Below are 20,767 nucleotides of genomic sequence, written 5' to 3' on the forward strand. Positions count from 1 at the left end.
TCTCTCCCACCTGTCTATCCACTGTCACTAATAAAGAGGAAAACTAATCTTTATTTAAATTTAAATACAAGTGAGCTGAAGCAGGGTTTAATGGATGGGTGGGTGCACCTCTCACACCCATCCTCCTTTTTTGAAACTACTTTTGAACATACAGATGTTCCACTAAAACAAGTTCCTTCCCGAGGCTATTATGCAAAGGCACCTTGGGTCTTTTCGGCGCTTAGCACCCCCCAAGACGAAAGTGATTGGTTAAAAGAAATGCCAATAAACCAGAGCATTTTCTCCCATTTTCTCGCATCCTGGAATACAGTGTGGATTAACCAGACCCTCTTTGCAGTGCTGTGGAAATAGTTCTGGCAATGCAAGACTGTATCTCTTATATGGGAAAGAAGGAAGGTATGTGAGATTGTTGTTCATTGACTATAGTTCAGGGTTTTACAGAATAGTTTCCTCCAGGCTGGTCATAACTGTGCATGTGGATCCTTGACTTCCTGACAGGCAGACCCCAGGTGGTGAGGGTGGGCAGACACACCTCTTCCATCCAAATCTTTGACAACGGAGAACCCCAGGGCTGTGTTCTGAGTCCACCGCTGTACTCCCTGTATACACATGGCTGTCAAGCCACTTTGAATGAATGCCAAATGAATGTCAGCAAGACTGAAGAGATGATAGTGGACTTTGAGAAGAGTAGGGAAGGAACTACGCCCCTGTTAATATCAACGGGTCCTTGTGGAGAGGGTGGACAGCTTCAAGCTTCAGCTTCCTTGATGTCCATCACTGAAGGTCTGACCTGGGCGCTGTATGCAGACTCACTGGTGAGAAAGGCAAGGCAAAGATTGTTTGACCTCAAGTGTCTGAGGAAATGTCAGGCTCCCTCTCAAATACTTAGCAATTTCTACCCCTGCAACATAGAGAACATCTTGACAGGGAACATCACTGCCTGGTACAAAAAAAGCAGCAAACAGGACTGCAAAGCCCCGCAGAGAGTGTTTCACTCAGATACATCAGGCCAGCACAGAGAGGCTCAGGAGGAGTTTCTACCCTCAGGCCCCTGGGATCCGGTATGAGGACACTGCCTCAGACTGCACAAGTTGAAGGGGTTGATGGGATTTCATTTCACTGGAATTATACCTCATACAATTTAACAAATTTGATTGATTGATTTTATTTCAAGAGACAAATGAGCATGCTTCAATGTATAGACACATACAGATGAGAATAAGCAGTGGTAAGGGCTCATTGTGCGTAATAAGAAATGACGCTGTTGCAAGAAACTAAAACATGTTTAAAAGTTTTTTTATTCATAAATCCTCTCAACAGCAGCATAAATAATACAACAGATTATAAAGACATTCTCATGAAGCTGTCGTCTGAGCTGGCAGAGGGTATTCAGAGAGAAAGTGAAGGTCTGTGTCCTCTGCGCTATTGTCAGGGCTGTCAGATGGCATGTGGCAGCCGGAGTCTCTTGGGCAGTTGTTCATACCTGCCTTTGTGTTCTCGCTGGGGGTCTGGGCCTCATTCTCCAACTGATGATCAGCTGCGAAGCAGAGAAGACGAGTCGATTGGATGAACTGTCCCAGAGTTGCATGGATGAGCAGTAAGTAATCCTTTACCGCTAGTATTCCTGTGCAGTAAGGCTCAGCGGCCTGTGAGTCTGCAGCTACTATCCCTATGTATCCTGCTCTATTCTCAGTAACACTCTTTGGGATTATCCTGTTATCCTTAACCTCTTTAGCTGTGGCTCGCATGCCCTCCCAGGCATAACTACTTGAGGTGCAATGTCATTTGTCCCTAGCACTGGGCAACATATTAATATTATAACACACATCGAGTAGATATCGCCTTAAATTTTGGATATTGTTATATCTCAATATGACACAAGTGCTGTCAATACAGGCTGCATTATAGTAAAGTGATATGATTTTCTAAGCTAACCAGACTGACTATTGGTGATCATTTACTATTTATTTAACTCTCACTGTGTTCATATTTTGTGACTAGTACATGCAATACTATACATACGATACAATATCGTCATCAATGTTTTTGGTAAAAAAATATGATATGCTTTTTCTCTGCTACCTACTACTCACAGCGCATTTGCTGCAGGGAGTGGACAGCGCCAAGCAGACGATGCCTGTGCTCTGGATCAGTCACATTCAGCTCCGTCAGGTGGTGCTCCCTCAGCATCATCAAGTCCTCTACTGTTTGGTAACCGTTCAGCTGTAAGGACAAGAAATGCTCCTGGGGAAGCAAGTGGAAAAAGAAACATTCAGGAACGCCTTGTTGTATGGAAGATAACTGTTGCTATGTGAAACTCCAAAGACAACATACCTCCAAACTGAGGCGCTTTAAAACTTCCTGGACAGTTGATTTGTGTCTCAATCTGTGGGCTTGTGTCTCCTTGTGTGTGTCCGGACTCTTCTCTGTTAGCACATCCACATAAATGAACTTGAAATTTCCCACCCTGCCGTTAAGCATGCCTGTCCATATTCCCATGGGGGGCTTGGCGATTATGTCAATCACATCTCCCACCTGAAGGAAAGTTTAGTTTAGTTTTATTACATTTATTTGACTGGAAGCATGCACTAAACACATCAGTATCATAGACAGAGAAGAGCTTGTGCCAGATTGAACTTCGTTCCACCTGACCTCACAGCCTGGGCAGTAGACAAACACACACTATTACTACTAATAATAATAGTTCAATAGCAGACATCATAAGTCTGTTAGCAGCCACTATGACAGAATCGGATGAAAAATCTAGGGTGTCACTGAAGTCAGTAGGATACATCATTTTTGGACTATTAATGTCTCTGCAAAGTTGCATGGCAAGCTATGAGATGTTTGTTGAAATTTATGAAACTCTGGACCAATCAGACCGACTAACAAAGCCACTCATGGAGCCCCAGTTTAACACAGTTATAAAAGTAATGCAGTCCTACAGTTAGTTTACTTCATTTCCGTTTTCCAGACTTGTTTACCATGAGTTTGAGGGATTCTGTGTCATATGGACTTGGCACAAAGTCGGTATGGACTGTAGCTCTGCCACAGAACTGTCTTTTTGACAATAGATCGTCCTCCAGCCTGAGACTGTCTCTGTTACTGGAGCAGCCTGACCCACTGGTGACTCCACCTGGGGATCAGCACACAAACAACAGGGTTCAACAAAGTGTAAGTTAATTATTGCGTTCAATTCTAATCAAGTTATCCACATGTCAATAGTAAGACAGCCTGCCTCAGTCTGAGTCGAGGGTTTGGTTTTTGATTTGTCAGAGGTTAGTGTAGCTCTACAAATTAGTGCATCTAACGGGAAGTAACAGGATTCAGGAGTGTACAAGCAAGGGTTGCATTATTCATAAGCTTGTGGTGTAAAGAGTACCCTTGGCTCTGTGCCTGAAGGTGCTTACTTGAGGAGCTTTGTCCACTGTGGAGGCTGTAGAGGCTTTCCAGAGAGTTACTGGACCGCCTGTGTCCTTTACTAAAGGGTCGCCCTCCACCAACCTCCCTCTTCTCTGCTTCATCGTTCTGTGTGTTTCCAGTCTGCACAGTAAAAACACCAGGTGACATTTGCAATCTGCCGCATACGCTTTTGGCTCCCTGTCATTCGTTATCTTCCAACACAGGCGAACAAAAAAAGAAGGTTAACCAGCCAGAAAGCTGAGTCAGGGCCCTACAGTAAGCTGCCTTGTTTGATTCCTCATGTGAACAGCGCAATACCCACAGTTCATGCTGGAACATGCAGCTCCGCTGGTAAGCAAAATACTTAATCCTACAAGAGTTGCCTTGCTTTTTATAGCTGAGAGCTAGGAGGTGTGTGGCGAGCATAATCCCCAGCTACCTGTGCTCAGCTTGGAACTTCCTCTTCCTGTACAGGGACTATCACATCAAGGACCATATTTGCATCATGCGTGTGCAGTTTGTTAAGTGCATAGTTGTGGATAGGCTGCGCTTAAACTTCACAGCTGTGCAGCTTATAAAGTATTAGATCTGGGATGATCGGAATTTGAAATTGTGAGTCTGACTCTTATCTAGCTATATTGGGGTGCCTGGGAATAATTTCTTTGAATAAACAGCATTTGTATCACCTGACACTTTTCACTTAAGACAACAGGACGATTTTAACCTCCCACATGATTATGTGCATACGCAACAGGGGACCAGTGCCAGTGATCTAATAATCTAATATCTAATAATAATAATACTGTTTTGAGTTTAGGAAATCTTAAATTACATATTGAATGCTCACAATTTGGTCACAATAATGGTACAAAACATAAGCTTAACAAATCCACACAGGTACTAATGCTGTCGCAATGAGTTAATGCAGATGTATCCTAATTTCCTGTAGTCCATTAAAGTAATCAATGATCGGGTCACTATGAGTTTATGTGATTAATAAACACGTAGTAGATCATCAAACTTCGTAACACAATTGACACACTGGTGGTCAGATGCAATCATGGACACGTTGCTGGGCCGACTGCCATCCCTACAGCCACACAGCTAGCATGGATACAATGTAATCATCATTTAGCCACAATCTCTCTCACAAATATGACAAACAAAGACATTTGGGCCATGCAGCAACATGTAGATGTTTGCATCTGACAAGTTTGATCATAACAGTCTCATGCGTCTGTGAGAATAGCTAATGATCACATGCTTACCCGTCTCCTCTGTAACTGGATTACAGCTGATTTGCTGGCATATAAATACATAAATATATAAAGTAACTGAGCTAATATCCATTAATTATGATCCATTAAGTGATAACTAATTACATAACCTCAAAGTAACGTGATCATTTCTCAATGGTGTGCAACATAAATCATCATTACGCATGCATTATAGTATGACAGCTCATTTACTGACACTGATCCGTTTGTCACCCATCTACCAGATGTCCTCTGACTTCGCTTCCTTTCCCTGTCACCTGACCGCCCTACACACCTGACCGCCCTACACACCTGTTCCCACGTCGCTCATCTGCTCCGCAGTCGCCTGGCCTTCCCTCCTCACCTGCATTTCATGCCCAGTTCCATTCCTTTCACTGCAAGACCATCAACATTGCTGTGTGCCTGATGCATTTGTTTATTTAAGCTACCAGAACCAGAACCAGAACCTCACTTGGATCCTGTGCCTGCTACCCCTGCCTGCCTGTAGTTGTTCCTGCCCTCCTGTGGCTTCAACTTCTCTTTGGAACTATTCCGTTTTGACTTTGCGACTGACAGAAAGTCTTCACATCTTCCGCCGCAAGCTAAAAACATGTCTCTTTTCTGACAGCACCTTAGGTAAGTAGATGATGGCTACAGAAAAATCCACTTATGTGGCACTTTGTGGTTTGGCTTATTTGAAGCTAATGCACTTCTATGGGATTCTTGCTGTTCTGAGTTTGTACCTTCATGGTTGAGCGCACTAAGTGGAAGTCGCTTTGGATAAAAACTTCAGCTAATTGTAATGTGATGGACTTGCTAGCTATTCCCATAAGCTTTTGTATTTTTTTATCTGTGAATAAATTACTCAACTGTCCCTGTCTGCATGTGGGTCTTTTCCTCGTTGCACACCAGCTGTGACTCCTGCCTCATATTTATATAGTTGTGTTCACGCATCTTTGCAGCTGTAGTCATCTTGAACCATAAGGTAGCAGTACATCCACATGCATGTTGGATCCGTCAGTTTAGAGCCAGTATTAACTGTCTTTGGTGTAAAGCCCTGTCTGTAAAATGGCAAATGATAGTGTGATTGATAGTTTGCAGTCTGGCAGAGCAGGTGTGGACCTGACAGCTGTGTCTGCTTGGTAACAGATGTTATTTTGCAAATTCAGGGTGCAACGAACTTAAAACTGCTTGGATAAACACAAGCTTTGTAGAGTGCATGACATACAGTGATGGCTGTCAACGTTTTCTCAGGCGGGGCCTTGACGTGCTTCCTGTCACCATGTGAAAAGGTTTCCCTCCTCTGCAGCCTCAATTTGGTAAGATCGCAACTCTGCTCCTGCTTTAAAAACAAAAAACACTGTAAACGGGGACGAATTCAGGATATTGTTAATTGGGCTGGCACAGAGGGGACCAATAATCAGTCAGGAATGCAGCATAGAAAATACGCTTAGAAACATTTGAAATATAGAACAACACAACATAATAAATTAGACATCACTGAATACATCAAATCGCATACAATATCATATTCATTATAAATTACATTTGTAAATACAATACATATTTTCTATAGGCTCAGTCTGCCACTTTTAAAAAATGCACCCCCCTTCTACACCCGCCCCTGACTTGCACTAAAGGGTTTCCCCACAACTGCCAAATAAACATGCTGTAATTTTTTTTGGTCTAAAAATCTGATTTGCAAAGGGGTGTTAAAGTATAATTCCTCGATGGACAAACTGGCAGATGGGAGGAGCTTGGTTCTCTTACCAGAGCGCCTCCAATGTCCCGTGGTTTCATCAAAGGTGAGGGCTGTGTACAGGCTTCAAATCTCCCAAATCTGGTCAACTGTTTGGGGAAAAAGAGAGATTAAAATGTGTTTTTGTGGTAACAGATGGGCACATTATCTGCGTGTATGTGTTCGGTCTCCCTATGAGCCCACAACATAAACAGTATGTGTTTATTCCCTGTTTAGGATTTTTTGTCTGAATTGGGTTAAACCCTGGCAGCAATACAGTTCTTAGATATGATGTATTTTTGTCCATATCCCGAGTCAACATATTGTGGTTGTCATTTGAATGATCATGTTGTGCTGATCTTTTTCTATTGACTGTATTATGTTAAGAAAATGTGATTTCAGTATCACATGGGGGGAGGTTTCCTACCTACTGTGTCATTTTTGTCAATGTGTATGTAGTTTTCCATCCCGCTTACTTTGTATCATCTGCTTATCTATATTGTTCTTTAAATGGAGACAGTATGGGCACAATGTCATTTTCTTACTTGTTTGCCATTAGCTTCCGTTAACGGTCATTCAGTGCTGCCCTCAGAACATCTGTTACACTGACTCTTGGCTCATTCCCAACAGCGTCCGTTAGAGAACTGAGGCCTCACTGTCGTGCACTGAGTGGTTGGATAAGAGCAACTCCAAATACCATTGTCCTCAATTTACTAAATTATTTCTGTAGTTTTTGCATTTATTTGTGCAACTAAACAAAACAGCCATATAAACACAAATTCAGAGTTTTGGGGTTTCTCTGACACATGTGAACATATGCTCTGATGTGGAACATAGAGTCTGATTTCAACCAGTGATTGATCTTATTCTTTATTCCTCCCTAAGCAAAGGCGAGAGAGGAATTTCAGTAACTGGATGTTGAGCTAAAATGATAACTGGTGATAATGAGGAAGGCGTTGAATAGGAGATGGAGTTGGTGGATGCTGTTATAGTCCCCAAGGGGTTGTAATAAAATAAAGAAGCTGCTTTGCACTGCCCTTTGATGACATCCGGCTGTCACTCTTGAGACAGATGGTCACATTCACTCCGTTCTATAGCAAAACATTTCACTTTCGGGATTGTTCCGTTGCTGCTGGAAATACCGCTGATGTCCCTCACCTTCCTCTTTCTTTGTGTTGTAAATCTAACCTCCGGCTGATTTCTGAGGACTATAGTTAACTGCTACTCAGATCTCTGCTGGGTAAATCCAGAAAACTAGCTAGACTACTTGTACAATCTAAGTTTTCTGTTGCACGACTAAAACTACTTTTGAAACGTACACACGTTCCACCAAGATCCTTCTCGAGGTTATTTTGCAGAGGTACCGTTGCTCCATCCGGCACTGAGCACCACCCAAGATGATTGTGGTTGGTTTAAAGAAATGCCAATTTACCGGAGCACATTTTTTTGCTTTGTGGACCAGCCAGACCCTCCTCCACAGCGCTGTGGAGGAGGGTCTAGCAAAGCAAGACTACACTTACTCTGAATCTTACAGTAATAAATATGTGAATTACATGCAATTTAGGAAGGGGGCTGGCGTCTCCCTCTGAGATAGGGTAAGAAGCTCAGTCACCCAAGAGGAGCTCAGAGTGGAGCCGCTGCTCCTTTGTGACCACCTTTGAGGTGGTTCGGGCATCTGGTAAGGGTGCCTCCTGGGCACCTCCCTAGGGAGGTATTCCAGGAATGCCAAGCTGGGAGGAGGCCCAAATAATCCCTCCACCCAGGACTGGGTGGAGGGATTATGTATCCAACGCCTCGGGGATCCCCCAGTCGTAGCTGGTTAATGTGGCTCGGGAAAGGGAAGTTTGGGGTCCCCTGCTGGAGATGCCACGACCCGATACGGGATAAGGGGATGAAGATGGACATGCAAATTACAGCGCATTACTTTTTGTAGCTGTAGTATATGTCCGGATGGTTCATGAGAAGAGTCTGACTCAAGTGATGTCACATGATGTCATTTTCTCAGGCTTGACATTGCTAGACAAAGTGGACTGGCCCTGCAGCACTCCTCCATGCATAAGTCGATCATGTAGCTGTCCTACATATCCTACATATCAAAAGTTTCATGTTTCATTTGGAAAAACCCTCTTTTTCATTTTCCAGTTCCAGCGGGATGGTAAACACACTTCCAATACAGCCTTGTGTAACTGTTTTGTTTGCATGTGATTATGATATCATTAAGTAGCAGTTTAGGATGCATTAGCAGTGCCAGCTGAGGCTAGAAATGAAACTAAGCTGTGCAATGTTTGCTTCAGTACCCTAAAAGCAATGACTAAACAAGTATTAGCTTGAAATTTCAGTTAGTTTAAATGTTCCCTGAAGAGCTCTAAGGTGCAATTAGACAGTCAGGCCCTGTAAAGCCCACTTTAACGGTACTATGGAGAGCTGGGAGCAGGCTGCAGACAGACTGCTGCTAAATGCTGGTTTCTAATGTACTTTGGCACAAAACACATCAGTGGTGGAAGTATTTAGATCCTTTGCTTGAGTAATACTTTCAAAGTTTTTTGTTGTTTTTTACAGTGTGATATTGGGAAATTGTTCTGTCAAATCAACTAAGTGATTACTCTGCCAATCATTTCAGCTGGACTTGTAGGTTGTTAAATTGTTGGGTAGGTTAATTAATCATAAAAGATTAGCTTATGTGTTTTATAAGCAAAAATGTTAACCCTCTGGTTGTCTTTGGGTCAAATTTGACCCCTTTCCAAAAAGTTTCTATATCAGAAATTCTTTCAAACAAATTGTCCAAAAAAGTAACGTGGATGGTTCCCAACAGCACTCCTCACAAGTTAAATAATCAGCTCACTACTTTCATTGAATTTGTGTGTTTTTTGTCAATTTTATAGCATCTGGAGAAAAAACAATTAGTAAAAGAACTTTAAACACAGTGTAAAAAAAAGAGCGAAAGATGTAAAAGAAAGTGACAAAAATGTGAAAAGAAATGAAAAATGTAAAAAAAAAGATTAAAAAAATTTGGGGAGAAACCCACAAAAATTTTAAAAAACTAAGAAAAGAAAAGAAAAGGGTCAAAGACGACCATAACCTTGATTTAAAAAAAAATTCCAGGTGATATATTTCTTTCTGAGTGGAACTGCCAATTGGCGACATGGAGCTTGTAGTCAGTATTAGTAACCAGCTGTCTCCTAATTTCTTAGGATACCATGTTTTGATGTGCATGAATTTTAATAAGATATCACATGGACGTGTTCATGAGAATGTGTTGTCTGGGTACATATTCTCTTTCACAGCTGGAAACGCTACAAAAAGAACCAAATCAGCCTCGCATTCACTGTCTATTGACCAATTCCAGATTTTACACTTGATAACACAAGTTTGAGATTTCCTTCTCTTGTTTCAGAATTTGACAGAGAGTGGCTCATGTTAACAAATATCTCTGTGTTCCTATTTGAGGCGGGGAATTAACACCACTCTCATATCTGTCTGTTAAACACACTGTGAGACTTCAGACAGCCGACAGTTAGCTTATCTTAGCATAGTATAAAGACTGGAACCAGGGAAATGGCTGGCCTGGCTCCGTCCGTAGGTAACGCAATGTGCCTACTAAACTCATTTAATAAATTGTTATATCTTGTTTTGTTTAATTTGTGCAAAGATTGAAGACTAGGCTAAAAACAAAAACTCAGTTCTTCATGGTGGTTATGTGCCGATTATGTGTTAGTTTTCTGGAGGCTGCCAGTAAAGAAATAATCCGGCACATAACCAGACTGTGAAGTCCAACTTTACTCTTTACACACAAGCAAGGTCTAACATTTTGAACTTCAGAGCTCATTATAACAGCCAATATAGCTTGACATTTAACATTCCAATCAAAAAGGACTACATTTCCCAAAATGATGAAATTTCCTTTTAAGACGGATCACAATGCTTTATGTAGTTTTAAAACTTGACCTCACACTACTGCTGGTTTATGTAGTTGATCTCATTTTCTGACGGAAGGTAGTCTCGCAGTGCCAGACCTTCCTCCACAGCGCTGCGGAGGAGGGTCTGGCTAGTCCACACAGCATTCTGGTATGGGAGAAAAATGTACTCTGGTGTATTGGCATTTCTTTAAACCAATCACAATCGTCTTGGGCGGTGCTAAGCGCCAGACAGAGCCACGGTGCCGCTGCAGAACAACCTCAGGAAGGTTCTTAACCTAGTCCTTAACAGAAAACTCAGATTGAACAAATAGTCTAGCTAGCTGTCTGGATTTACCCTGCAGAGATCTGAGGAGCAGTAAATCATAGTCCTGCCGGAGTCAGCCGGAGTTTTAAATTACAACACAAAGAAAGCGGAAGGAGATGGACATCTGGCCAAAAACAGTGACATCCAGTGGAATTTCAAGCGGCGCATGATATGGACTAGATGGAAGGTAATGCCACCAAGGTAACGTGTGACTTACCGTGTTCTGTGAGAGCTGCAGATCCGTGTTGGAGTGCATCATTTGTTTAGGAGACAGATCGGACTGTTTGCTGTCCAGCTCCTGTATCAAACTCTCAAAGCGATCCCATTCTGTGGTCCGGGGCAGCGACCAGGTGCCGCCACAGACCCAAAGTTCATGTCCAGGTTGGTGACATGTGTGGTAGAAGGGAGTCCAGGGCTGCGGACACTCAAATGGGTTCCACCGATAATTTCCAAGCCACGGGCCCCAAACTTCGTCCTCTACTGAATCTTTACGGATATCTTGGGCCTGGTGTTGCGTCTGTGGTGATGGGGCAGTTTCAGAGGGCTTCTTCTCTGTTCTCCTCCCCAGGCCAATACTCAACACATCGGACATATGATCTGAAGATGAGCAGAAAGGACGGTTAATGATGACTGATCTGATTGCAGTTCCCTGAGCAGGTTGAAGAGCACGGCCCTCACCGTTATTCTCAGACGTCCTCCTCCCTCCTCCACTCTGATGTCCAGTCTTTGTCTGCACCAGGTTCTGTAACTTCTTAAATCTTCCCGTGGTGTGTGTGGATTCTGCTGTGTCAGCTGCAGTTTCACCGCCCTGTAATGAAGAAACAAGAGGAGCATTTTGTATGCAATAATACGTTAAAGGGACCTTGTACAGATTATGTACAAAGCAGTTCAAACCAACTCCACCTCAAGCAGTTACAACAATAAAATGCTGCTTACTTATTTAGCACATTTAAAATAAAAAATACTCAAATACCTAAATTGAAAGTCAACAAATAGCAGCAGGTCTTAAGCAAGTTTCAGTGGTCCAAGCAGTTCTTATTTTAAAGTTTTAGTGCGTCACTTGATATTAATAAGTCTATTACATTTAGGCCATTGCCGAATGTAAATATCAGTAAGATTTTTATTGCAATACTTGTAATGGAGTATTGAATCACCGTGTAAAGTAAAGGATCTGAACTTCTACCACTTAACTACTTGTTAAATGTTACACGACTAGCTAAACCTTCCAAAACATGCTGTATTCCCTTCAAAATCTAATGCTCCATCAAAAAGTCACCTCTTTATGCTGGTACTGCCTCAGCATTTGTTCTCTGCCGTGTGGATATGATTGCTGTGCTGTCCCTATCTTAACTATCAGCTGTTGGCATGAAAAGCACCAAACCGTACAAAATCGAAGTGTTCTGAAGAACTCAGACCCATAGATATAAAAAGGGCCTTATGTAGCAGATTAAAGATTATAAAGCAGAATAAAGTGAACCACCATATATCTGATCTGGCTGACATACAAATGTCCTCCCTCAGGTTTACTTTAAATTTACTTTTTACCCTCTGTAACCTCCGTCACATAAACAGGAAATGAGTTAACTTTAAAATATTAGCCAGATGTATGCTTCCACACATATAAACCATGTACTTGTATACACTGCCAAAGGGCCTAAGACATTCTTTTTATGTTATGCAATGTTACATAAGCAGAGCGTGGAAGATGAGCACTGATAAACATGTGTTTATCTGGCACACAAGGACATGTAGGTACGGATTACAAAAGACTGAACAGCTTCTCAAATAAGTACCAATACTTTACACATTGAAAAAATTTGCACTATAATTTGTCCAAGGTGAAAAGATCTGTGTGTGCTCAGTTCAGGTCTGGTATACCCTTTCTCCATATTGAAACAGGAGGTTGGTCGGGCACCATTGAAGAAGACGGACTGTTATGTAAGTGTTCTCAATGAAATTGAAAGTAGGAAGTTTATTTTGCTTTGTAGTGTCCATATTATCATGGTTTAAGATGGCAATTATTCTCTGAAGTCTGGAAGTGACATACCCCGTTTTCAAATTTTTATTTTGTATAGTCCAAAGACATACAGTACATACAGTATAACCCCTGTGCTGGCCACACTGCACTGGCGCCCTGTTCAGGTTAGAGCAGATTTTAAGGTTTTGCTTAAAAACCTTAAAATCCAACACAGTGAATGGCTTTGCATCATTATATCTGTTCGATCTTTTAAATTCTTATGTGCCTTCACGGTTGCTGCGTTTCCACGGGTCAGGACTTCTGACTGTACCAAAGGTCGGGAAGACAACGGTCGGTGAACAAGCCTTTTTGTTTCGTGCTCCAACATTTTGGAACGGTCTTCCAGCAGGTATTAGACTGGCATGCTCAACTGAGGTTTTTTAAATCAAAGCTCAAGACTTCCTTATTCACTGCTGCTTATGAGTCCTAAATGTTCCATTATCTTTGTCTGGAAGTGACATACTCTGTTTTAAAAAAAATATTTTGTGGCTGGTTGGCTTGAGTTGGACAATGTATGGGTTACACTTGGGTTGTTGTAATGTGGCTACTGCAGTATATTTTAATTGTTCTGTTTTTTGCAAGTGTGTGTGTGTGTGTGTGTGTGTGTGCGTGTGTGTGTGTGTGTGTGTGTGTGTGTGTGTGTTTGTGTACATTGGACGGTAAGATGTTGAATTAATTACTGTTGTATCAGTGTCATGTGATTCCTTGTGGGATGGACCACTTAGTTGCATCATACGTAAATAAAAATATCAATCATATTAATCCATAATTTGTGGCGCTGGGATAGATTATAATACCGTATTGTTCTGTATGCACTGGCTCCAATCCAAAATGTGATTTTTTTTTTGGGGGGGGGAATATGCAGTTAGGGCTAATTCAAACATGGATACTATACTACACTCATCATAATGGGGCACTCCTGGGGAGTTACACCTACTGTGACTGAAAGTAATGGGGACTTACCTTATCTGGTAGATGGGCCTGTGTCCCCTTCACTCTGTCATCTCTTGTCCACATGCTGCTCCGACAGGGGCCTTTACACACTTCTGTAGGATGATCAATCCACGCGGGTCAGTTACTGCTTTATTTCCTCCTCATTCACATATTGTCAAACATACAAATGTCATTAGCACTGATCCTAAATATTCTTTTTTAAATCTGGCTTCCTTCAGCTGTCTTACACTCCGATTTAAGTTCTCTGATATCTGATATATACCTTCCAGCTTCAATGCGCCATGGTTTCCTAGTATTTTGGTTAGCACTCAGGTAGACATGTTTCTTTACCTTTCATTTGTTGGGATAAGCCCTTCTTGTCTCTTGATGACATGCAGCAGGGAGAATGAAATACTGCAAAAGACAAGGTGGGGGGGAAGGAGAAACAGGTCTTACTGTACACAAAGAGGTTCAACATGTAGTGTAAGATCAAGGAGAGCCTGAAGTTACTTTGCATGAAGTCTGAAGAAAAGGCAACAAAACAATTAATCGAAATAAGAACATCAGCGAATGTGATCATTTTGTACCAACCTAATGTTTCATTGTCCAAGGGTGATGTTGGCACACAAGACCTAAAATGACAAATATTTAAATTTCCTTACGGGTAATAAGTTATTTTGACAGGTGAAATACATACAAGGCTAAAGAAAATTTAATACATTTTTTTTTTCTAAAGGAATGCCCTCTCACAAATGCAAATATTACCGCACAAATGGAACAAAACTGCCGTACCTTCTGTTATTCTTCTTTACTTTTACTGTACTTGGTGGTCGGTCCTTGGAGGAACAAAGACATGCACAACTTAAAGAAAATTTAGAAAGGAAAGAATAAAAAACATAGACACTACTGGTCAAAATTTGGGGTCACTTGCAAATGTTTACACCACTCCATCCACTCCATTATAGACAGAATGTCAGCTGATCTGAGTGGGGGGGCTGATCTTTAATGCGATATCTACATTGCCTATTATCAGCAACCATTCATCCAATGTTCCAAAAGCACATGCTGTACACCAATCTGCTATCATTTTGAAAAACTAACTGAGAAAACATTAGAGAACCGTTTTGCAATTATGTAAGAACACAATGTAATCTGAAAACTGCTGCCCTGGTTTAAAACAATGCAACTGATCTCAGCTGGGATTCTACAATGGAGTCCAATGGACATTTCTAAGAGACCAAACTTTTGACTGGTAGTGTGTGTGTGTATGTATATATCTCATCATGTGCACTAGCTGTGCTGTTTTTAGCCGTGCTAGCTCAATGAATTGCAATCTCTGTCTGAAGGCCGGTTCAACACTTTGGTCTATACTGAAATATCTCAGCAACCATTTGATGGATTGGCCTAAAATGTGGTGCAGATATCCAGGAAGCTGAGAACATTCAACAAAAGTGAGGTGATCTTTAAAAGTTAGTACGCCCGATCAACCCCAAAGTTTCAGTTATGTCTGGTTTCCAGAGGTTAACCCTCGGTTTTGTGCAGAGCAGGCTTTTGTCCTGTATCACACAGACATTCTTTGTGTAGCCAACTTCTGATCTGAGGATTCTCACACAAGTCTCCAATCTCAGTGGTTTCTGATTGGTTGAATGTTTTAGACACAAGTGTCCCCTAAACACTCATCAGTGTTTTGATCAAGTCTTGGTCTGAATGAACAAACAGTCTTGCTTGGCCAGACCTTCCTCTACAGCGCTGTGGAGGACGGTCTGGCTAGTCCACACAGCATTCCTGGATTGGAGAAAAACGTGCTCTTGTTAATTTGCATTTCTTTAAACCAATCACAATTGGAAAAGCACCCTTCGGAGTGTGTGTAGAACGTAACGGGCAGAGCAGCATCTACACGGGGTTTAGCGAGTAGTATGTTAGTGGGAAATTCAGCTTAAGGAGGTTGGCCGGGGGGGGGAATGGGTCAAACAAAGGACACAGGAGAGCAGGGTTTGTGTCCTGCGTGTGTCCCTTACCATTGTGTTATTGCCGCGTGTCAGGGAACACAACCCACAACCTTTACCTTAACCTAACAACATCAAAAGGGCAGCCAATAGTCCTGACCAAGCATGTAATATGATGCTAAAGGAGACTTTTTAATGATCAATAACAACAACAAAGGCACCTGAGCAAGAGTCCATGTTTTACGAGATGGGACTGAGAATGTGTTGTGGGAAGGAACTTGTTTTGGTGGAACATGTGTAAGTTCTAAAGTAGTTTTAGTCGTGCAACAGAAAATTCAGATTGGACAGATATTCTAGCTAGATGTCTGGATTCACCCTGCAGAGATCTGAGGATCAGTTAACCACAGACCTCAGAAATCAACCGTAGGTTTGAACACCAACACAACGAAAGCACTAGGTATCAGAAACCTGGCCAAAAAGAGTGAAATCTGGCAAAAAGAGTGAAATTTGTCAGACATTGCGGCAGAACGAGAGCAATCCCGTAACTGTAACATTATGGATAGACTAAGATGAAAATAATCTTACAGAATGGATGGATGGATCTGAGCCGCCCCATTCAGTCTTACACCTGTGGAGAGAAGGGCTGAGATGGACGTCCTGGAAGAGTGTTTGACTGTTGGGTGGTTCATATATACTTTCTGTGGAGCCCTCCTGAAAAGAAACAAAAACAGTCTGCATGGTGACAGCAGCTTAGTTTAAAACTACAGTACACTCGTTGGCTCTGTTCAAACTCCTAGACTAAATATATCCTGGTGTTGAGGCTCACCAAGGAGGAGTTGTCCTGAATCAATCATCAGCCCAACTACACAATACGTAATCCATGACAAGCCTTCCAGTACATCTGGGAGAGGCGAGCATGTCTTCTAATCTAATGCTCTGACATCTACACTGCATGGTGTAATTATTCTGCATGTACAGGGCGTCACTCAAACACATCCAATCAATATTCATCACACTTTGGTGTAATTTTGTTTTCAATTGTCTCAGTGTGAGGGTAGTGCAGGTCAGCAGTCTGCCGTGGACACATCGATCTAGTCAAAATGTCTGGCCATGTGAGAAGAAAATGCCGGATTATGTATTGTGTGAGAAGCACTGGGAGCAGTATGTGAAAATGGATTCAGACTGAGCTCCAAGTCCTTGGGAAAGTATGGTGATCAAACACAGAGAAGATAAAGATTCCATTTGTAATAGCTCTACCTTGTTGGAGTGTCAAAGTGAGTTTTAATGGCATGGAAAGAAAATGTACATTCTACCATAATACACACATATTACACATGTTTTTTTAAGGCTCTTCTGACATTATATCACTATTGTGGACTAAATGTTTTAAAATATGATAGTTGTTAGGAAAAATAAAATGTGAAATACAGCAGCATTACACATCTGGCACTGTAGTGAAGGGTTTGAGCAACATCTAGATCATAATGAAGGACAATAAAACATAGGCTATACTACAAAGCCTAATATGCTACACTAACATAATTAAACCATTAAATGTATGATATGCAGTCAAACATTTTAAAGAGTAAAATCCTTAGTACAAATGCTAAATCAGGCCAAACTGCTTCTGATTCAAACAAGAGATGTTATGATACCAATACCGGTATCAGAAAAGCCTTGGATAACGCCTCAAATCCTTGTATCGCTACCTAAAATTAATCAAATTTATGCACAAGTTATGTAGCCCGAAAAAAATCTACTTCAAAGTAGTTTGTTTTTTCGTTACAACTGACTGTCAAACTGGATGATAAAAGAAAGTTCTATGGCGTTCATTGTTTGTGTTTCTTCATGTTTCACAAAGAGTTTAACCTGAAACAGACCGACAACAAAGATATAAATCATATCACTTCCATATAAGGAGAGTATACAGCTGTTTGTGTAACTGATAAGACAGATATGTAAGATGAGCAGCATATTGTGATGTTGTTGCGTTGTCACACTTTTGAGTCCATAAGGCTGATGGCATTTTGTACTGTCTGTGTGTTGTGTGCTAACGTTAGCATCTTACCTGAGAGTAAAGCCCCAAATCTGGCACTGAGTGGAAGAGGAGTGTGGTGTTACGTAACAGCTGCTGCTAAAAATTGTTGCTATTACAATCAAATTGAACATAAGCAGCAGTGTCACAGCAGTAAATGGAATCCCTTCCAACAACACACCATTATCACCGTAACAAATTACTGGTGTGATAATCATGAAATCACACTCAATTAGCATTGATTCTCTTCATGCATTATCACATTGTTGCGTTGTGTCACAATAAGACCAACTGGATGCATTTCTTTCTCAATTGCTTTGGAGCAATTGTGGAAAGACTGTTAAACTTTGTCAATCTGCATGACTATTTATATAAACCTTAGGTCAGTTGTTCACATGACAATAGTCATTTATCATTGCTTTGGCACAACAAGCATTGGGAACGGCTTGCAGATCAAAATAGTTTGCATGAATTTGATATTGAATCATCATGATCATTCCCAAATGCAATTCTACACACGTTCATGTGTAAATCTTTACATGCAAAATCGAACAACCAATAATCAATAACCTGTCACACATGCATATATACATATATACAGTATATTGAATACATAATAGGTATGTGGTTTTGCCATAAAGCTTTCCAGATGAATAGACTTCCTCACAATTTAGTGCAACCAAATGCAAACAGATGACAGGTGACGCTACCACAGCAGGCTGTTGTTTGGGGGGGCGGGGGGGGGTTGAGTTGTGCCAAAAGATTTTTCCCTTGTTGCATTGCAAAGGAGGATGTCAGGTGTGATATCGATTACAATGTTGGGGCCGGACAGAAAAGAAATAGGATGACCCTTGAGGTCGATGTATTTGCCGACTACATGTATTTATACAGTATATATATATAAATATGTACTGTATTTATTATTTATTTATAGTATGTATTTATTTTTATTTCTTTATTTCTTGCACATCTTGCTGTTGTATATCTTTTTCTCTGTAAAGCTTCCTTGGTGTATTTGGGGTTGGCTGGTGTGTCCATACAATGAGAAAGTATAGTGTGTGCCATGGTTGACGTCAATACATAACACATATACAGTTGTAAATGCTATTCAGCTGCCTGAATATACAATGTTAGCAACTGGACAACATGACAGAGTGGGTGACTATCACCCTTTTACAATACGCTGTCATTTGACAAGATGTCTTTGCATTTTGACCATCAGGTCCAGGTCTAAATCTGGTCCAGGGGCCAATCCCAGCCTATGGCCAGATTTCACATGGCCTGCAGCCTTGGTTTGTAAAAGATAAGAGCAAGAGTCATGTTTTGTAAGCTAAAATGCAAAAAAAACCAACTTTGCATTAGACATTATAAGTCATGTTTAAAATGAATATGAGGTTATGATATTTATCAAATTCAAGTTTAAGGTATTCAATAAGAAATCTGTAGTCCATCCAGTTATCTGACTACAGATGTCAAAGTAAGGCAGAATTGTTTTGTTTTGAAATTTGTTCACACCTGGGTTGACTTGGTTACATTGCCATTTAAAAAAACTTGTGATTTTGTGAACATTTGATTAAGTAGTCACATTGTGACATGCTGAATGTACCGCGTGGTGTGAGGATTGGATGTTTCGACAATTGTAAATTTGTGTCAGTGAATGTGCCAAAGAGATTGAGGAAAAACGGCAATCCTTCCTAGCATCTCACAAGAAATTCAGGAATTACAACGTCTCTAAATTGACCATGATTAGTAGGGCTGGGTTAAAATAATCCAATACTATTTTTGTCGGAGTGATCTGATGTGGATTAGTTAAATTCTGAAATTGATCTTTTAATGCAGCCTTTATAACCCACCACAGACATTCTGTGGGTTCCTTATGTTAACATTAACCTGGTGCATTATATAAAGTATTTGAGGGTTGCTTCTTGCTTGTACAATTCACAGCGCAAGTTCTTTGAGAATCTCTTTTATAGCCAAGCCAAATTGGTTTTGTAACTGAAGTGTCCCTAAGCTAATTAATATTGAATTGGCCATACCCAGACCTAATGATTATGCCATGGTTATCAAACCATTATATGATTAATTATACTAATAAGAAGATAATACATATACAGTTGTAAATATGCAGAAAGAAAATAAAGCCCAGCAAAGGAAGAGTACCATCTAAGGGACCAAATGAGAGGGAAAGTTGTTTGCAGTTTTGTCTCATTCCCCAGAGAGACCCTTTCACATCCTTGTCAACACTAATAACATCAGCAGTCGCTCCCACAGCAGCACACCACGTTTCCTCTGGCGGCAGGGACTAAACAAGTGCTCCGGATACACACCAACCTAAAAACAAAATGTACAGCAATTTTGAAAGCTCTTACCAGTGTGAAGCAGAACAGGTTCATGTTTGCAGGTCTGTGCCAAAGACAATGCAGCCAAGGGAAGACAAACTGCACACTGTGGCCTCTGAGATGCGTAAACACGCTTTCTCTCTCACACACACTCACACACACACACACCCCACGCTCCCGCTCAAACACCCACATACACACCGAACCCTAACACACCCCTGTGATGCAAAAGCTCAACGAAGCCCCCGTGCTGGCCACAACCCAATGGCTTAATCCTAGTTTCAAATCCCTGACCTAATCCAATAGATGCAGTGAGCCATCGCTGTCCAACAGGGACCTCAGGAGGAGCCAGGCCACCCGAGACAACAGGACAATAAACAACACAGGCTGGCTTTGTTTGGCATGTGTCTGAAATGATTATGATAATGACCTGATAGAGATTAGGTAATCACTAAGTGAGGTTAAAGTTCTGGGGACTGAGGAAAAAACAATACAAATAGCCTTTAAGGTTTTGGTCACATGTTGTGAAATGTGGATGGTGTACGGGACGTGTCTGACTGGACATGATGAAGCCAAAGTTTGCGTAACACAGTTTGTACTACAGGAATACTTTTAATCCTACATTTTCCATTGATTCTAAATATATGTAATGATTTGACAGTTAGAATAAATGCATTGTATTATGATGCATAAACTCGAAAATGTCTTGGTAGGTAGGTAGGTAGTGATTTTAAATTGACAGTGGAATTTTCTCACAGTTTCTTTAACAGAAAGAGCTGCAGACAATTGCCTGAAGAATATTGCTTTATACAAACTGTGCCAAACAACATTGTATCATATCTTAAATAGCAATTAAAAACGGTAAGTGCATTTTTAAAAC

The 20,767-nt window shown here is 41.1% G+C and overlaps 1 protein-coding gene across 3 annotated transcripts; it reads right to left on the bottom strand.

Annotated features, from left to right (window-relative positions):
- Positions 1–1,278: 1,278 nt before the first annotated feature.
- On the bottom strand, positions 1,279–20,126 carry samsn1b (SAM domain, SH3 domain and nuclear localisation signals 1b). Of its 3 annotated transcripts, none has more exons than XM_034890429.1 (15): positions 19,918–20,126; positions 16,099–16,224; positions 14,360–14,403; positions 14,159–14,199; positions 13,919–13,981; positions 13,598–13,680; positions 11,296–11,425; positions 10,835–11,214; positions 6,429–6,506; positions 5,887–5,997; positions 3,411–3,543; positions 2,985–3,136; positions 2,335–2,535; positions 2,094–2,244; positions 1,279–1,537 (listed from the first exon to the last, which is right to left on the bottom strand). In XM_034890429.1, exons 1-15 carry the CDS (start codon positions 20,080–20,082, stop codon positions 1,356–1,358), a joined length of 2,040 nt encoding a protein of 679 aa, XP_034746320.1. In that variant the 5' UTR covers positions 20,083–20,126; the 3' UTR covers positions 1,279–1,355. The 3 variants fall into 3 exon arrangements, with proteins under 3 accessions (XP_034746320.1, XP_034746318.1, XP_034746321.1); XM_034890427.1 differs by having other exon boundaries at positions 5,887–6,000; XM_034890430.1 differs by lacking the exon at positions 5,887–5,997.
- Between the last annotated feature and the right edge of the window lie 641 nt (positions 20,127–20,767).

Source organism: Etheostoma cragini, chromosome 13, assembly GCF_013103735.1.
Source record: "Etheostoma cragini isolate CJK2018 chromosome 13, CSU_Ecrag_1.0, whole genome shotgun sequence".
In the NCBI taxonomy this organism is placed as follows: domain Eukaryota; kingdom Metazoa; phylum Chordata; class Actinopteri; order Perciformes; family Percidae; genus Etheostoma; species Etheostoma cragini.

Excerpts from the sequence above, each read along its gene's own strand:
- samsn1b (XM_034890427.1), bottom strand. The coding sequence starts at position 20,082 with ATGTGGGTGTTTGAGCGGGAGCGTGGGGTGTGTGTGTGTGTGAGTGTG. Across the intron at positions 11,426-13,597 it reads AGGCCCATCTACCAGATAAG|GGCGGTGAAACTGCAGCTGA; the intron begins GTAAGTCCCCAT and ends TCTTCATTACAG. Across the intron at positions 2,536-2,984 it reads CAGAATCCCTCAAACTCATG|GTGGGAGATGTGATTGACAT; the intron begins GTAAACAAGTCT and ends ACTTTCCTTCAG.